The sequence below is a fragment of the Diadema antillarum genome, unplaced genomic scaffold (genome assembly GCF_040938485.1).
Source record: "Diadema antillarum isolate AM-2024a unplaced genomic scaffold, OU_Dant_1.0 seq00000507_RagTag, whole genome shotgun sequence".
In the NCBI taxonomy this organism is placed as follows: Eukaryota; Metazoa; Echinodermata; class Echinoidea; order Diadematoida; family Diadematidae; genus Diadema; species Diadema antillarum.
The window spans coordinates 2,881,131-2,897,466 of NW_027271462.1; the positions used below are offsets into that span (position 1 = coordinate 2,881,131).

The 16,336-nt window shown below is 40.9% G+C and overlaps 1 protein-coding gene across 1 annotated transcript in view; it reads left to right on the forward strand.

Annotated features, from left to right (window-relative positions):
- Positions 1-16,336, forward strand: part of LOC139734053 (protein polybromo-1-like) — a 53,408-nt gene that overhangs the window by 13,410 nt on the left and 23,662 nt on the right. Inside the window, exons 9-26 of the mRNA XM_071644869.1 lie at positions 346-718; positions 1,746-1,910; positions 2,953-3,147; positions 4,266-4,397; positions 5,292-5,448; positions 6,466-6,650; positions 7,563-7,730; positions 8,175-8,389; positions 8,943-9,072; positions 9,690-9,848; positions 10,787-10,882; positions 11,785-11,852; positions 12,253-12,391; positions 12,662-12,841; positions 13,268-13,426; positions 14,128-14,285; positions 14,943-15,115; positions 15,579-16,006. Coding sequence (XP_071500970.1) covers positions 346-718; positions 1,746-1,910; positions 2,953-3,147; positions 4,266-4,397; positions 5,292-5,448; positions 6,466-6,650; positions 7,563-7,730; positions 8,175-8,389; positions 8,943-9,072; positions 9,690-9,848; positions 10,787-10,882; positions 11,785-11,852; positions 12,253-12,391; positions 12,662-12,841; positions 13,268-13,426; positions 14,128-14,285; positions 14,943-15,115; positions 15,579-16,006 — 3,280 coding nt within the window. The remainder of the gene's footprint in view (positions 1-345; positions 719-1,745; positions 1,911-2,952; positions 3,148-4,265; positions 4,398-5,291; positions 5,449-6,465; positions 6,651-7,562; positions 7,731-8,174; positions 8,390-8,942; positions 9,073-9,689; positions 9,849-10,786; positions 10,883-11,784; positions 11,853-12,252; positions 12,392-12,661; positions 12,842-13,267; positions 13,427-14,127; positions 14,286-14,942; positions 15,116-15,578; positions 16,007-16,336) is intronic.

The window sequence follows — 16,336 nt, forward strand, 5'->3', positions numbered from 1 at the left end:
TCACTTTTAGGAAGTGAAAAATTCAGCAATTTTATTAGGTTTTTACCAATCATGAAGGAGTCTGAGCATATGATTATGAAGTTCCAGTTGGGATTTTGGTTCCTGTTGTTTAGAGCTGAAGTGAGTGAAAAAAGAATAAATGCACTGATTTATCAATGTTAGTCACAATCTATTCTATATAATTGATGGAATCGATAAAGCTTGTAGACTTCTTTTGGCGAAAAAAGTATTTTTAAAGCTGATTTTCCTCACTTGATATTGCTGGTTGAAATATTGTTGGTATGTTTTGCTGTAACTGTTCCCATTTCAAACTCTTCGTTTAATCCGTAACAAATCTTATTCCAGGCAAGCCCTAGCTCACGCACAGTCAGCCATCACCGAAGCCCTCAACCTGGCAGGCTACGTGGAGAGTGTCAAAAACACTCCCATCAGCATCGGGTCGTCGCTGGCGTCCCACGGACTGCTCAGCCCCTCCCTGACCTCCACTCCGAGCGGCTCCCTCAACATCGATGAGGACGACGAGGACGACGACAGCTTCTCGGCTGACAGTGGCGACCCGCGCCACGTCCTCTTCGACTTTGTGCTGCACTTCCGCAACCAGCTGGGCCAGCTGCTGTCGGAACCCTTCATGAGGCTGCCCAACAGCCGTATCTACCCAGACTACTACCGGGAGATCAAGAAGCCGCTGGCACTGACAAAGATCAGGTCAAAACTCAAGGTCAGCTGCTACCAGGAATTGTCAAGCTTGGTAGATCCATCTATTCCCCTCCCCCTTCCACTTCCTGACCATGATAGTGGGCAATGCTAGAACCGTTGCCACAGTGTACATTGACCCGTTCTATACGGGAACGTGGTATACCAGGTTCCCAAAATGTAGACAGGAGTGCCTGAATTCATGGCCTGAATTCATGTTAATTTGTGTTATGCTGCCCACAAAAATGGCTCTACTAGAAAGATTAGGGTTTCTTCTATCGATATCTGTTTTCTTTCTGTATGAAAATTGCGTTTATCGCAGTATTATTTGTCTTTTTTCCAGTGTAGTGAGTGTGCTTGCTTTGCTGTAAAACTGGTGTAAAGATGTATATAGCGATCAAGGTTGAGCTCAGTTGATAATTGACTTCGCTGACCCTGTTTAGATGCATCTTTTGTGTATAACAAAAGACTTTGTGAACACATCAGCGCACGCTCTATTCATAACCTTGCGCCTAGTCGATATTTCCACTGTTCGATAGCACATGTAGTTGACCATGGAAGGGGGTACATGTGCCGCTTGACTGCCCACCGCACAGGTGGATTACCGACCTGTCCATTCTCTTTTGCCCTGCAAAAAGAATTTCGTTTTGCGGCATTGAAGGCACTCAGAAAATTGTGGGAGGAACGGGTGAATATACACTGGCAAATTTCAATGCCACTGCAAGTCTAGTGTGCTCATCAAAAATTCAAACAGATTTTAAATAAATCCGTTTTTCCTATGTTTTTGCTGGATGTTTTGAGGTTCAATGCTTCAAGCTACCGTGACCCTGACTACTATCTTCACTTCAAACCTTGCCCCAGTACTGTAGTTGTTTGTGTCAAGCTAGTTCTGGCGTGCCATTTCCGCCTGTTATTAAAATCCCTCCTAACCCTCTTTAAGATTGTTGTTTCAAGGGCAATTGGGCAGATTAGAAGAAAAGGAAGTAAAACTGAATTGAGTTTCTGTAATTTTTGTGCTTTATTTTGTTGTTTTGTCGACCATCTTGCGGCAGATCAACAAGTACAAGAATCTGAATGAACTCGGTGCTGACTTGGAGCTGGTGTTCAAGAACGCCTTCCAGTACAACGAACCCGCCTCACAGCTCTACAAGGATGCCGAGACGCTGCACAGGGCTATGCTTCACAAAAAGAAGGAACTAGACAAGAGTGATGTGAAGGTAAGTAAGAATAGTGTCATTAAAGAATGTACATTTTGAGAGGAAAAAGTAGACTCCCTAGATATACATGTATGGCATTTAGAGTATATCTGCTGTATGTGTGGAATTGATATTGTTGAGGACGAGTCTTGAGTATACTCGGGCAGGTGTCTATGCGAAATGAGTGTTGTAGCAAAATCAGTCCGTCCTCAACAGGTTAAGATGTAATGTATAGTACATGTCGCATGTGCTGGTCTAGCGCAAACAGTGGCATGAAAGTTAATGATGAGCTCCTTTGTCATAGGGAATACTTCAAATTCTATGAAAAAATGTTTTATGTCGCTTATTATATGAAAAAAATGAAGAAAAGGAAAATCTAAAGAGTACATTGCATGAAACCATGGGTAAGAAAGAGATTAGCATAATTGCTCTCCATGTGTATAGTTACATATTGATTATCATGAAAGATTTTGCTGACTTGCGATTACATGTCTCGAGATAGCAATCACATGTTGAGATGCTTCTTCATCTGTTGTGTGTGTATGTGTGTGTGTGTGTGTGTGTGTGTGTGTGTAATCAGTGGTCATCAGGATGTTACAAAGTATAATGAAATTTGACTACTGCCTATCATGCAAGAGTCGTGCTTACCGCAGGTAATCTTAGTCACAGCCTGCCAAGCGCAGCATCTGTTTAGAACTAACTTTGTGTGTGTCTGTTTTTACATTAAAATTCCTTTGAACTGTAAACTATCATTCCTTTAACTCTATGGGACTTGTAGATCTATTCATCCTTGAAAGTAGTCTATGTCTTTTTTTGAGATTTTGTGAAGAATGATTGTGTTATGGCATTTTTTCTAAGCAAGATTTTGGAATCTCGGAAGTCATTATATATAATTTACCCTCATAGTGAGCGTGCCTTTGTTGTGAAATTGTTGCAGCATACATCCTTGCATTCAAAACGATATTCCGAAAGAATTGATTGCAGTTCTCCTGCAAGAAAAATCAGCGGGATGTGGTATAATAACATAGATGTGTTTATAAATATATGTTCTTTTTCTCCCCAGAAGGAATACGAGAGTGAAGATGACGGGAGTGAGAAAGGAGGAAGTGAGAAGGGAGGAAGTGAGAAGAGTGGAAGTGAAAAGGGAGGAAGGCGGAGAAGGAGCGGGGTGCCACCCTGGAAGTCGAGGAGATCTGATGCCGAGTCTACCCTCAAGACCAAGATGATGACGCTCTACCAAACTCTAGTGCAATATCAGGCAAGCCACTTGGAGAAATCTTTAACGGCATAGCATACATACATGATTACTTTCATTTGGCGTAGAAATGAATCTTCACTTTATGTTTTTATGAAGTGAATCGTGCAGTAGTTTCCTGTACCTTTCTGTGCAACATTACAACAGGGCTCGACACTAACGGTGGCCCAGTGGCCCGGGGCCACCAAAAATGAAAGTCGGGCCACCAAATTTTTAAAAAAGGGCAAATTTGGTGGCCCGCCTTGGGCCACCAAAATTTTTTGAAAAGTATGTCAATAAATTCGTAACTTTTTGCGCCGGAAATTAGTAGTTAAATTTGTTTAAAGGATGGATGAAAAGGACTGAATGAGTGCCTGAGAGTGAGTGTTGCAAGTTTGTTGAAGTTTATTTATGAGTAGATATGTCCAACTTCTAATTCTTACTATCATAAAACTTAAATATTTGACTCATAAAAAAAAGGACTTTTAATGTTTTTTATTGCTTTTTTTTTCGGGCCACCAAATTTTTCTCTCGGGCCACCAAAAATTTGAAATGTAAAATTTTGGTGGCCCCATCGGGCCACCAAACAAAAAAGTTAGTGTCGAGACATGATTACAAGCAAGCAAACTCCAAAACACACAAAACATGTAATCATCCTATACTATAATTCCAATCCAAGTACATTGTTCAATAGGTACCTCTAAGATTCATTGAGACACAAATTACGAAGTATGGTTCAGATAAAAGTACATGTAATTGATAAATAATTGTACTGTTTATATTCTACATTTTCAACATGAGTAATTTCATGAATAAATAGCCTTACAGAGCATATGAATCAATGTATTTAAAGTATGTTTTAAGTGATACATGTTCAAGTTACTAAAATAATGGAGAATATGTACATGACTGTGTGTATATATGTTTTTGGAAGATGTAAACCAACGAATAAAAAGAAGCATGACAAAATGATAAGAGGTTCAGATAAGTCATTGTGAAGTTCAGTAATTCAAAAAGTAAACCGCAGAAAATTTTGCAGTTATTGAGAATCTTCAGCAAAGGCAGTGGGTTTTTGTGCCAATATTCAGTGTGTTTGATGCATCAATGTATTATGATGCGAGTGGGCCTCATTCTTTCGTCAGGACGGGACAGGAAGAAACCCCATTGGTCTCTTCATGGAGAAGCCTTCAAAGAAAGAGTATCCTGACTACTACCACATCATCACGGAACCCATCGACATGCGCACCATCGAGGGCAACATCAGGCACGACAGGGTGAGTGTCGGCTTCTAGCAGTGATGATGATCATGATGATCATGATGACGACAACAATTTTGATGGTGATGATGATTATAATGATTGGTTGATGATGATGATGGTGATGATGGTGATGATGATGATGATGATAATGAATTGATGATGATGATGGTGATGTTGATGATGATGATGACGGTGATGATGATGATGATGATGATGATGATGATGATGATGAGATGGATGATGATGAAGATGGATGATGATAATGATGAAGATGGATGATGATGATGGTGATGAGGAGGAAGAGGAGGAGGAGGACTAAGTGGAAGCAGAGGAGGTGAGGGCCTCCATGGCAGTCATCCAAGGGATGGAGAAGTTTGGCATCATCCCTCTTCTGCATTTGACTGGGCAACCCTATCGTTTCTTTAGTTATCTCATGATATATCTGTATGATAAAGTAACATTCCCAGCGAGTCAATCAAAATAGTTGGAAGTAAGGCATGAAGGAAGTTACTCAGGAAAAGGATTATGTTAAAATTGTTGTGTCTTGTTGGATTTCCATATGTATGTCAGACTATTGGATGTCATAGGATTTTAAATGTCTATCTATTGTTCTCTTTGGTATCCCAATTCTTTTTTTCCCTTTTTTTTTTAGGTCTGTGTTTTATTTCTAATGGTGTGGTTTAAGTTGCCTGAATAATCTTACCTGCTTATGCCCATTTGTAAAGTGATCATTTGTATTCTGAGCTCCCCTGTAAAAACTCTGCCTGCTCCTAATGATACTGACCATCTTGTGGTATTTCCATGCCATTTTTGCCTGCTGATAATTTGTGTGTCACGGAAGGTGGTGGAAGCATAATTTCATTGAATCAGACTGGAAAAATTTTGATCTCGATCCACTCAAAATTGCAGTACCCGACGGAGGATTTCCTGATGAAGGACTTTGCCCTGATGTTCGAGAATGCCCGGCACTACAACGAGGAGGGTTCCATGGTGTATGAAGACGCCAATCTCCTCGAGACCATTCTAAGTGAGAAGTGCAAAGAATTGGGCTTCTTTCTGCCACCAGGTAAGAAGAGAAACCCCCATGTCCTGTCTGGAATCAAGACTATGCTTGAATTTTAGTATAGTTACTATTTAAGTTTTAGAAATTAAAGTTACATGATTCTACATGAAACAGGGCCTCTGATGTGGGAAAAATATGTGGGGGAAAAAAAAAGATATGTGGAAAAAAATAGGGTCAAAATTATATAGGCAATATGCTACAAAAATGAAGATATGTGCGTGATTAGATTTACGGTACTTGAAATGTCTTACAAGTAGACAGTAGTTTCGTGATAAGTCACTCTGCTAGTAAACAGGTTAGCATGGTGGCAGTATGCACTGCTTTTACCATTGTACTGGTGTTAGAGAGCCTTGGTTCACTGAAACTAATTTCTGTGAAGACCTATGCCATCAGCTAAAGTTTCTTGCCAACTGCACAATTGTTGATACAAAATGATGTGTATCATTAAAGGTCCTGTTTACCTTTGGGAGCAGTGACTTAAAAAATGTTCAAGATATTACATTTCATGCATATGTGTATGTATGTTGTACCACAAAACATCCTAACATATACATTTTTTGCAATAAAGCATAAAATATATTTTTATCAATAAACCGTAACTGTAGACAGTTTAGTCTGGAAAAATTTTTAGTATAATTATTGGTCACATTTTCTATATTTAACAATACTTAGCATCGATTTGACTGATTCAAATTTTTACAGTGGTTGTTTCTATCCCTAACTCACATTTCAGAACTATTTTAAAGCACTAATGCTGGGTTTTTGTTTCATCTGCAAATGGTAAATTATGCCTTTAAAGTATGTATTAGAGAATGTGAAGATGTGAGTTACAGTAGCAATGTTGTATCCAACTGTCACATCATGCTCTGATAGGTTTTTACACAGCCTGAAGATTTTCCAGCTGTAACCACAGTTTGAATAGTTTTGAGATGATTTCAGTATGCAACTGGAAGTGCTAGTAGCCCGAGATTTTATGCTGTTCCCCTTGTGGTTTTGGTTTGCCCCGCGCTGATCCTGTAGCGGACTCGGGCCGGAGCACGCCCAAGTCCCAGAGCCAGAAGAAGACGCCAGTGAAGCGTTCCCCGGCCAAAACCCTCAGTCCCACGGCACAGAAGCTGAACGACCTTTTCAACGCCATCAAGGATTACACCGACCAGCACGGGAGGGAGCTCTCTCCACCCTTCATTAGGCTGCCCTCGAAGAATGTGAGTGTTTGGAGTTTAAAGGGAGGAAAACACCTAATTATATCACAAAAAATTTGTAGAAAAAACTCTCAACCCGTATTCTATTTAGTACCAGATTACATGGTAGTAAAAGAACCTTCCTGCGGTCTGACTGGTTTAGATGAGAATGAAACCAAAATAGGTATGTAAATTGAATACAGCAATATTTGTGGAACACATCAGCAAAGTTTGATGAAAATTGAATAATCTGTTCAAGAGTAATCAGTTTGTAAAGTTTTGGTGCAGCCGTTCCTGGATGAGAAGACTACAACATTTTGTGATGTCATGTATGACAACAATATAAAGAAAATATACAAAACAATGAAATATTTTCACTTTTTTTAGCATAATGAAAGAGCACTTCATTTTAATCTCTTTCAGAAGTGAAAGAATGATATCACCCTAAGCACATGCCAGCAGCAAGTCAAGGGAATGTGTACTTTTCACGAAAATGACATCTTGTGGAATTTTCTGTGTATTTTTTCCTTATATCGTTGTTCATACATGACATCACAAACTGTAGTCGTCTTCTCATCCAGCAGTGGTTGCACCAATACTTTCAAATATTCATTGCTTTTGAGTGGATTTTCTGATTTTCCTCAGACTTTGATGATGTGGTCTACTAATATTGCTCCGTTCACTCAATCCACATGAATATTTGGGTTTCATTCCCCTGTAAGGGTTATCAAATGCTGTGTAGTAAAATGGCTACCATGTTTTGCTGATGTTCCATGAATATATCTGTCAGATGACTGTTTCTCTTCAGCCAATAATATGGCAAGGATCAAAATATATGAAACAATATGAAAGTCAGTCTGGATGTGAATTTGTGGGGCCAAGATGGTATGACCTGTGCCTTGAATGACTTTTGAACTCCATATGCATCCCATGCAGGAATACCCCGAGTACTACCAGGTCATCAAGCGGCCAATGGACATGCAGCGCATCCAGCAGAAGATCCTGTCCAGGGGCTATGACCAGTTGGAGGACATGGTCAATGACTTTCTCCTTATGTTTGACAATGCCTGCAAGTTCAACGAACCCGACTCCCTTATCTACAAGGTATGTTTGCTTTCTTTCTGGTTGTGACTGCTGCTGTTGTTTGGAATGGAAGTGTTTCAGCCAGAATTTGTCCCAATAAAGCAGTTTATGGAAATTGCAAAACAAGTTCATAAGGGTGGTTGATAAATATAGATGAAGAGTCTCTCTTGAGAACTCTTGAGAACTCTTCATCTAAAGCAGTTTATGGTTCCGATTAAATGGAGGTGGAAATAACGTGTGAAAAGTAAGTTGCATCAAGTTTTCTTGTACTTAAGCGAGGTTCCCGCTAAAGTGGTCCCTGATTAGCTGGTGAGCACTGTATCACATTTAGACCATAGCATGCTTTAGCTCCGCCATTACAGAGGAGAATGTCTGTAGAAGATGAAATGCTAAATGTTGATGACAGTGATTCAAGGAATTTTTACAAACTCTCTCGATCTTCTCCTCCACTTCCCATCCTCCCAGGATGCCCTGACGCTGCAGCGCATCCTACTGCAGACCAAGACGGTGTTGATGGGAGACGAGACGTCCGGCGTGCCCGATGTCCAGGGACTGGTGCGAGAGATCCTGACCAGTCTCTTTGTGTCGGTGGCCAACCACCAGGATGAGGAGGGCCGTTGCTATAGCGACTCACTGGCAGAGATACCTGTGGACAAGGATGGAAATGCTGATGGACAGAAGTAAGAACTTTTTAATTTCCTATTGTCGCATACCGTTTACAGATATGACCCTTTATAGTACAGAGATGCCAACCTAACCATCTCTTATAATGGAGATTCTCCCGCCTGGACCCCGTAGCAAATTGAAGATACTGATTACATGAACATGCACACAATATTAAATGCACAGAGCGCATATAACAGGAGTGAAGTGTGACATCCTTGGGCCAGGGCCCGAGGTCAGGGGTTATACATGTAGATGCTCTCTGGTGCTAGCTGTCTTAGCCGTATTTTTGAACATATACGATAAATCTATAGTTGGACGGGAGAAAACTAAATCTTAAGCTGGAGAAAATATATCTGAAATGGGAGACACACAGCTAGAGCTGGAGAATTTCAAAGTCCAGCTGGAGAGTGGGAGGATTTGTGAAAATGACCTCAAAAGCAGAAGCGCACCCGCTGAAAATTGAATTCTCTGATGATATTGTACTTATGATAATTGACTTGACAGCAGTCATTGCAGTTATTTTCCGGTGGAAATGATGCAATTCGTGCTTTCTGTATTAATTGCCAGAAAACCACTTGATTTAGACACTATCCGACGCTACCTGGACCGCGGCTGCTACCGGCGCCTGGACTGCTTCCAGGACCACATCTTTGAGGTTCTTGAGAGAGCCAGGGCTCTCAGCAGGACGGACTCGCAGGTAATGAGTTCCTTTCTTGTGTCAAAATTGTTTTGTGGGCTAGAGGCAGTGTTTATCAGCTACACAATGAGGGACCTGATGCACCCTTGGATTGTATGCTGTGCTCGTGTGTGTGAATAAGTTTAGGCACTGTGTGTGGCATTGAATAGGATAGTGACTATGGTGCCTCCCTTCCATTTGATGAGGAGTGCTTTACTTTGCAAATTATTGTTTTATGAGTGTGTAAGAGTAGCACATTTGGACATCACCATTCTCAACTTCAATGCAAACTGTTGTCTTTGCTGTGACAACAAGAATAGATTGCATTGAGTGATACAAAACAACTGTGTGGTGTTGCCAAATCCACCCAAACATAGATTCATTGTTGTATGGGCAGTAGTTACAAGAGGGAGCAGCCATCATCAGACATCTCAAAGTACAGAATTTGATATGACCAATGAATCAATCGTCATCTGTAGTTTTGATGATGCATGTTGCATTAATCACTGCATGAAGTATAGCTGTGTTCTCTCTCTCTCACACACACTTTCTCTCCTCTACATGTATCTACATATCTCTCTCTCTCTCTCTCAAGCTTTGGCTCATCTATCTACATATCTCTCTCTCTCTGTTTTCAGGTCTATGAAGATTCCGTGGAGCTGCAGCGATTCTTCATCCAGATCCGAGACGAGATCTGCAAGAATGGGGAGATCCTGCTCTCCCCCGCCCTCAGCTACACTCACAGACATCTCCAGAATGACCTGGATGAAGAGAAGAAAGAGAAACTGCCAAAAGAGGTACGCAACACCTAATATTCCTGTCATCGGATGTATGGAGATTTGCAGATGTAGGCAGATGGAATACAGGCAAGGAAAGACTGACCAAAGGATGCCAAAGCTTGATAGATCAATAGATCAAGCAAAGTAATTCAGTTGGTAGATGGGTGGAGCCTACAGATACTCTAGCATACAAGGATAAATGTCCCTAAGTGATTACAAAAGTTAGGATAAAAATGATGCAACATATATACAGTACCTTTAGTGTAAATGAGAGACTCCTTTGCAACAGGAATACATGATTGAGAAAGATATTTTATTTTGTGTGTGTAACTTTGCATTAGTTGATGAATAACTGCTATGGAAATGTTTATGTTACAGTGAATATCATTATTTAATGGTGCGGTGAATGTGCTGTCAGTGAGAAGGTGTAAGATTCAAGCCTAACCACAAGCATATGAAGATAACACTGTATCTATGATGCTTACCTCCACCCATGTGTGTAAAATGGAAATCGAGAGTGAAGTGTAATTTTCTTGTGTTTGTGGTTCTATCGCTGCACAGAGCAATGATTCCCAAGAGTGGAATGAGTGCTACATATTGTATGTGGATGCTGGTCTTTTACAGTATGTAGTTGAGAAGGTATTGATACGTTGTAAAGATCTTATAGCCCCATCATGAAGAAAGTGCAGGAGGAACTCAACTGTTATAGCTTCACGATGTGGTTATGTGGTAAAGCACAGTGATCACACAATGTTTATTTTTGAATCGCCAATTGCTAACAAGAAAAGCGTATTCGGCATAGTGGAAATGCGTGTGGGGATTCTCGGCAGAAATGCCAGTGCTCTTCATTCTAACTTCTGTAATGTCTAGGCTGTGGATGGAAGAGGGATAAGTTCAGATGGAGATGGTTTAAGTTACCATGGAAACTATTAATGATTGAACTCTTTTTGTGCTAGATAAAGGAGGATAATGAGAAGAAGGAAGAGGAAGATGCCAAAAAAGACCACAGTATTGATGACCAACACGACAAGGCAGATGGCGAAAAAGATGATGTAAGGCTCACGCTGATGATGAAATACAGTATACTAGTAACACCCAACTAGTGGGTTTTTTCCCCATCTTTTACATCCCTTCTTCCTCTACCCTCACTCCCTGGCTAGTGTCTTCAAGATTTTTCTAAAATGTAGTTTTTCTTCATCAGTGTGGTTCTCGCAGTCCATATTTTTTTTTCTTTAGATATTGGTTACAATTTTTGAAGGTTTCCATGGCGGTAAAATGTTTAGTAATAGAAGGCTTCACAGGGCACCACATATTCTTTCTTGGGTATGTATGTGGCCCTGATAAGGGCCTACCCACTCCTGACGTGTCAGCAAGCATGTTCTTGCAATTCTTGCCATTGCCATCTTGCCATTCCCTTGAAGATGGCTAGAACATGCTTGCCAAAACGTCAAAGTGGGTAGGCTCTTTTCATGGCCACATACATACCCAACAAACAATATGTGGTGCACCCTGAAGCCTTGTATTACAGTGTACAGATATCAGTTGTAATGGAATAAGTGTCACTTTTCAAAACTCGCATGTTGTGCTACTTTGTCATGCGGATTTAGTTATCAACCTAAGTAAGAGTGAAATGTAGAAAATGTGCGACCCTAATATGTTTTGACTCTGTTACTCTCTGAGGTGCAACAAGAAATACTTTGAGTTGCACATTTAATGCATTTGTACCTTGAGGAACCAAGTGCCCTGTCAGAGATTTCCATTCTTTCATAATCAGTCATTGCAATAACTTTATGACAAATATTTCATAAGAGATTTTTTTAAAAGTAGATTTAATGATGTGACATGCAATCAAGTCCCTTTTGATCATTTATTTAGGGCAAAGGGGTTAGAATATCAGCATCAACTTGTCTTCTTGTTTTGTGCTTTATGCTTCTTGAATGTTTGTCCCTTCCAGAATGACGATGGTTTGATGGTGAATGGAGTGACCTACAGAGTGGGAGATTTTGTCTACGTGGAGCCAAGGTGAGCAGAATTTTACCCCATGTCCAAAACTTTTGACCTGTTTAGCCATATTGTAGTGGTCTAACTGTGGTTTCTGGCCAGTATAGCTCCCGTGAATGCTTTGCATTCACGATGTAAAAGTCTCTGTTACAGAAAGTGAGAAGGTAGCAGTAAGATGATCACTTACAGGAATGATAGGATACAAGAAACCATATGATGGTGCACCACCAAAGATATTCATTTGACGATGGCAAATCAAACCTGTTCAATGAACGATGTATTCGTGCCATCAAAATGAGAAGCAAAGAATTGAAATTACACCAAGTCCCTTGTCTGAGCATTGTGATTATACAAAGATTCTCATCCAGGAATGGCCGAGTCAAAGTGCTCACTATGTCGTGATGTTAATATTACCATGCAGTGAGAAGCAGCTTAAGAACCACATTGTGTGCATTGAAAAGCTGTGGAGGGATGCGGACGGGGAGGCGTGGCTCCACGGCAACTGGTTCCTCCGCCCCAACGAGACCTTCCACCTGGCGACCAGGAAATTCTTGGAGAAGGTAACGCTGTCATCATAGTGCAACGTTGGCATTATATTCTCCTGGTTAAGTCTTAACATTTGCCAAACTGTGCTCATTTTGATTTACACTATGTACCATGTATTTGTGAACTATGTGATTGATGCTGACATTTTTACTTTTCTTTGGTGAAGTGTGTAACATGATGCTACTTTAAACAGACAATTAAAAGAAACAGGGGAATTCAGTGAAACAAAAAGAAAAAGACTGAAAAAAAAAATCACTTAAAAATCTTTGCATTTTGCATTCCAGGAAGTATTCAAAAGTGACTACTACAACAAGGTGAAGATCTCACAGCACGTCCTGGGTAAGTGCTTCGTCATGTTTGTCCGGGATTACTTCAAGAACAAGCCGGAAGGCTTCGACGAGGACGATGTCTTCGTCTGCGAGTCCCGCTACTCTGCCAAGGCCAAGGCTTTCAAGAAGATCAAGGTGAAAATATATTTCTTCTATAATTTTCTTCAAACATTCTCTGTGATTTTTCTGTAATTCAGTTTACTGTGAAGTTGTGTGCTTACTTCAAATACATAAGATATCAGGTCTCTTGTAAAGTTGATGTTAATTTCAAGAGTCAGTTTACAAATTGTCATAATTATGTTTACTGGCTCATCATAACTACTTCAGAACTGCTGCATTAAGGTACTGTCCTCTGTACAAGGTAATGTCTTCACAGAAATTATAAGGTTTCAAGATAACAATAAACATTTCCAAACTTCTCAAAAGTCAAAACCGAATTTACTAGAAGAATCTGTGTCTTTAGAGCCGAAGAAAAAGCAGGAAAAAAAAAATAAAATGTGTAAGTGTACTATTGCTTTTGTTGTCATAGAAGATTATTTGTATATTGTCCTAAAACTTCAGATCTGGGCTGTGCCGCCGGGGGCAACAAAGATCCTTAACCGGGATGAACCGCTGTCGAAGGTCAGGATTGCGTCTGTCTTTGCTGGATTCTCCCCTGATAAACCGGTGGAGACCTTTGATGACACAGAGAGCCTGCCCGTGTTTGACAAAGAGAGAGAGGTATGTGTGAGGAGCAGCCGCTTTTTTCGGCAGAGTAGCCAATCACCTCAGTCATCCAGGGAATCTTTATTCTACTTCAGAAGCCACAAAGTTGAGAAAGGGATGAGGTCTTATTTCTTCAAATGTCACAAACACGTTGAAGCCACATGATCCTCGCGTGTATGGCATCACAAAATGTCAAGGAGAGGCAAGGGATGCGTGCATAATAGTTTAAGAAGAAACTACAAATGAATAAATGTTTATATGCACACTGCATACACACACATACTTATGTAGATATATGTATGTACCAGAGGTACAAAGTGAGAAACATTAAACATAGTGGAGTGCCGTGATATGTGCTCACAAAAAGAGAATTTTGTTGGGTCTCATCAAAACTGAGATGTCATTGGTGAGTCTTCTCCCAGTACAATATGTAATGCATTCCAATAGAATTGAATTTATCATCAACAACTTTGGACTCTTTCAAAATTAGTGAGTTTCTTGTGTCAAGTTATTTATATTGCAACTGATTGACAGTGCTATATGACAGAGCTTGGTGCTTATTTACGTAAAGGAAGGGCAATTTGTCAGTTGCAACTGGCTTTTCTATTGTTCAAAGTCAGCAGTCACACACACACACACACACACTAGTGATTCCACATCACCTGACTTTGTTTGTTTGTGTTTGTATGTCTGTATGTTTGTCCTCTGTATTGCAGGAAGTCATGCAGGAGATGCCCAACCAAGAAGGATTCACCTACTATGAGCAGGTGTGCTGGAACAGTGTCTGGTTCAAGCTTGGCGACTGTGTCTACATCAAGGCCATCAAGGGCCGACCCAACATCTGCAAGATGGACAAGATTTGGAAGGACAGAAAGTAAGGCTGATATAAAAATTTTCCTAATCACCACCTCTGCCTCCCTTCCCCTCCCCTTTCTCTTCCTTACCCTGGTAGCTTCACCTCCGATTATGTTTTCATGTCTTGTGTTTTGTTGTCTCTTTGCTCTGTAATTGTCTTTGAGGGATGCAATGTCTTTATCTGTGGACGAGTGTGTCTAGATTCAAACCTTGGACCACATTGATTTTTACTTTTGGCATTTTCTCTCAGGCTGATGAGAAGTTTGGATATCACTACCAAATATCAATTTGTGTAACGTGTACTGAAATTTTAGTGGTGCACCAAGTTTTGTTTGTAAACTCGATCTAAGACAATGATGATGATACACTCTGGAACGTATGATGGCAACAATAGGAACAAAAATGTTATGTATGGTCAGTGCAAGAGATTATAAGGAATTCATGTGTTTAGGCCCGAGGCCACCTTGTAAGTAGGTAGGGCATAATATAGCATTACCCAATGATGAAAGAGATATTATGAAATATTGCACCTTAGGGAGATGAAAGAAATGAGAGCAGTGACTTACCAAAGTTCTCAAGTACCACATTTGTGTATCTGGAGATGTCATCATAGTCAAATGACGTGGGAAACTAAAAGTCAAATCTGTATAAAAAACGTGCTCCCCATCCTGTTCAGTGGCGACCTGTACTTCTTTGGCCCGGTCTTCATCCACCCATCGGAAACGGTCCACCCTCCTACCAGGCTCTTCTTCCAGAACGAGATCTTCCTCAGCTCCATGGAAACCTCCTACCACATCACTCAGGTGCTTGGCAAGTGCTCCGTCATGCTCTTTAAGGACTACATCGCAAGTGAGTTTTCTGTTGGGGATGGTGTAGGTGAAGGAGATGCATTTCTGTGTGTGTGTTGTGTGTGTGTTGTGTGTTGTGTGTGAGGTTTTGTTTTTGTGCAATTCATTTCATGCAATTCATTTTTTTTTCTCTCTACTGACTAAATTAGCTCACATATTGCACTTGAGTTGTCTCAAGTTGTGTTTCAAATTATATCGCACAATTGTAGTTTGAAAGAAAAGTTCATGCCTTGTTTCATGTAACATTGAGGGAAATGATAGTTTGTATACTGATTGAAAAATATTAGAAGATCAGTGTGATATTTATTGAATTCTCTTTTAACCAGAGTTGGATTTTCGCGTTGTTCTGCGATGTCATGAAGAATGTAAGTTTGGCTATTACTGGTAATTCAAGGTTCTTTGTGAGTCATCTCCTACTGTGCTGATTTCCATGTGATAGTGGTTTTGTTTTTGTTCCCTAAAAGGCCGACCGACGGAGTTCGCAGAGAAGCATGTCTATGTGTGCGAATCCCAGTACAAGGAAGTAGAGCAGTCCATGCGGAAGATCAAGGGCCTGAAGAGGCACAACGTAGCCAACAAGGTGATCGACGATGAAATCTACTTCTTCAAGAAGCCCATCAACCCAGTGAAGGAGCCCTCGCCGCTGCTCCAGGAGCAGCTGGACCAGACGGAGGAGGAGGAGGAGGAGGAGAGCGATGGCAAGGAGGAGGAGATGGAGATGGCGATCGAGCTGGAGCTCGATGATGAGGAAGGGGAGGACCTCAAGGCCGAGGAGGAGGTCGCCCTCATGCAGATGGGCGAGCAGTTCTCCGACGTCGACGAAACCGCCTCGGCGACGTCCAGCATCTCCACCCCGAAGACGAGCAAACCCAAGGGGAAGAGCGGCGAAGAGGTGAGGTGGCAGAGTGGAAGATACAAGTGTATGAATTGATCCCTGAGGGAAAAAAAAAAGCCCAACAAAATCTGCAACATCTAGTCAGACTGCATGTGCAGTATTTAGCATTCCCCCCACCAACAGCTATAATTTATGGTAATGTACCAATGTTTGTACCCCTGGTAGTTTCTAGCAAAATATTCACATCGCTCCATGTTGACCACTTAGGTGACAACCGCTGCATTCAGCTCAGCAAGTTATCCAAAACAGAAATGGAAATTTAAAAAAAAGGCTTACTACTTTCTCAACAACCAAATTATGTGGCACCGCTGGAAACAAAGAGTGTAA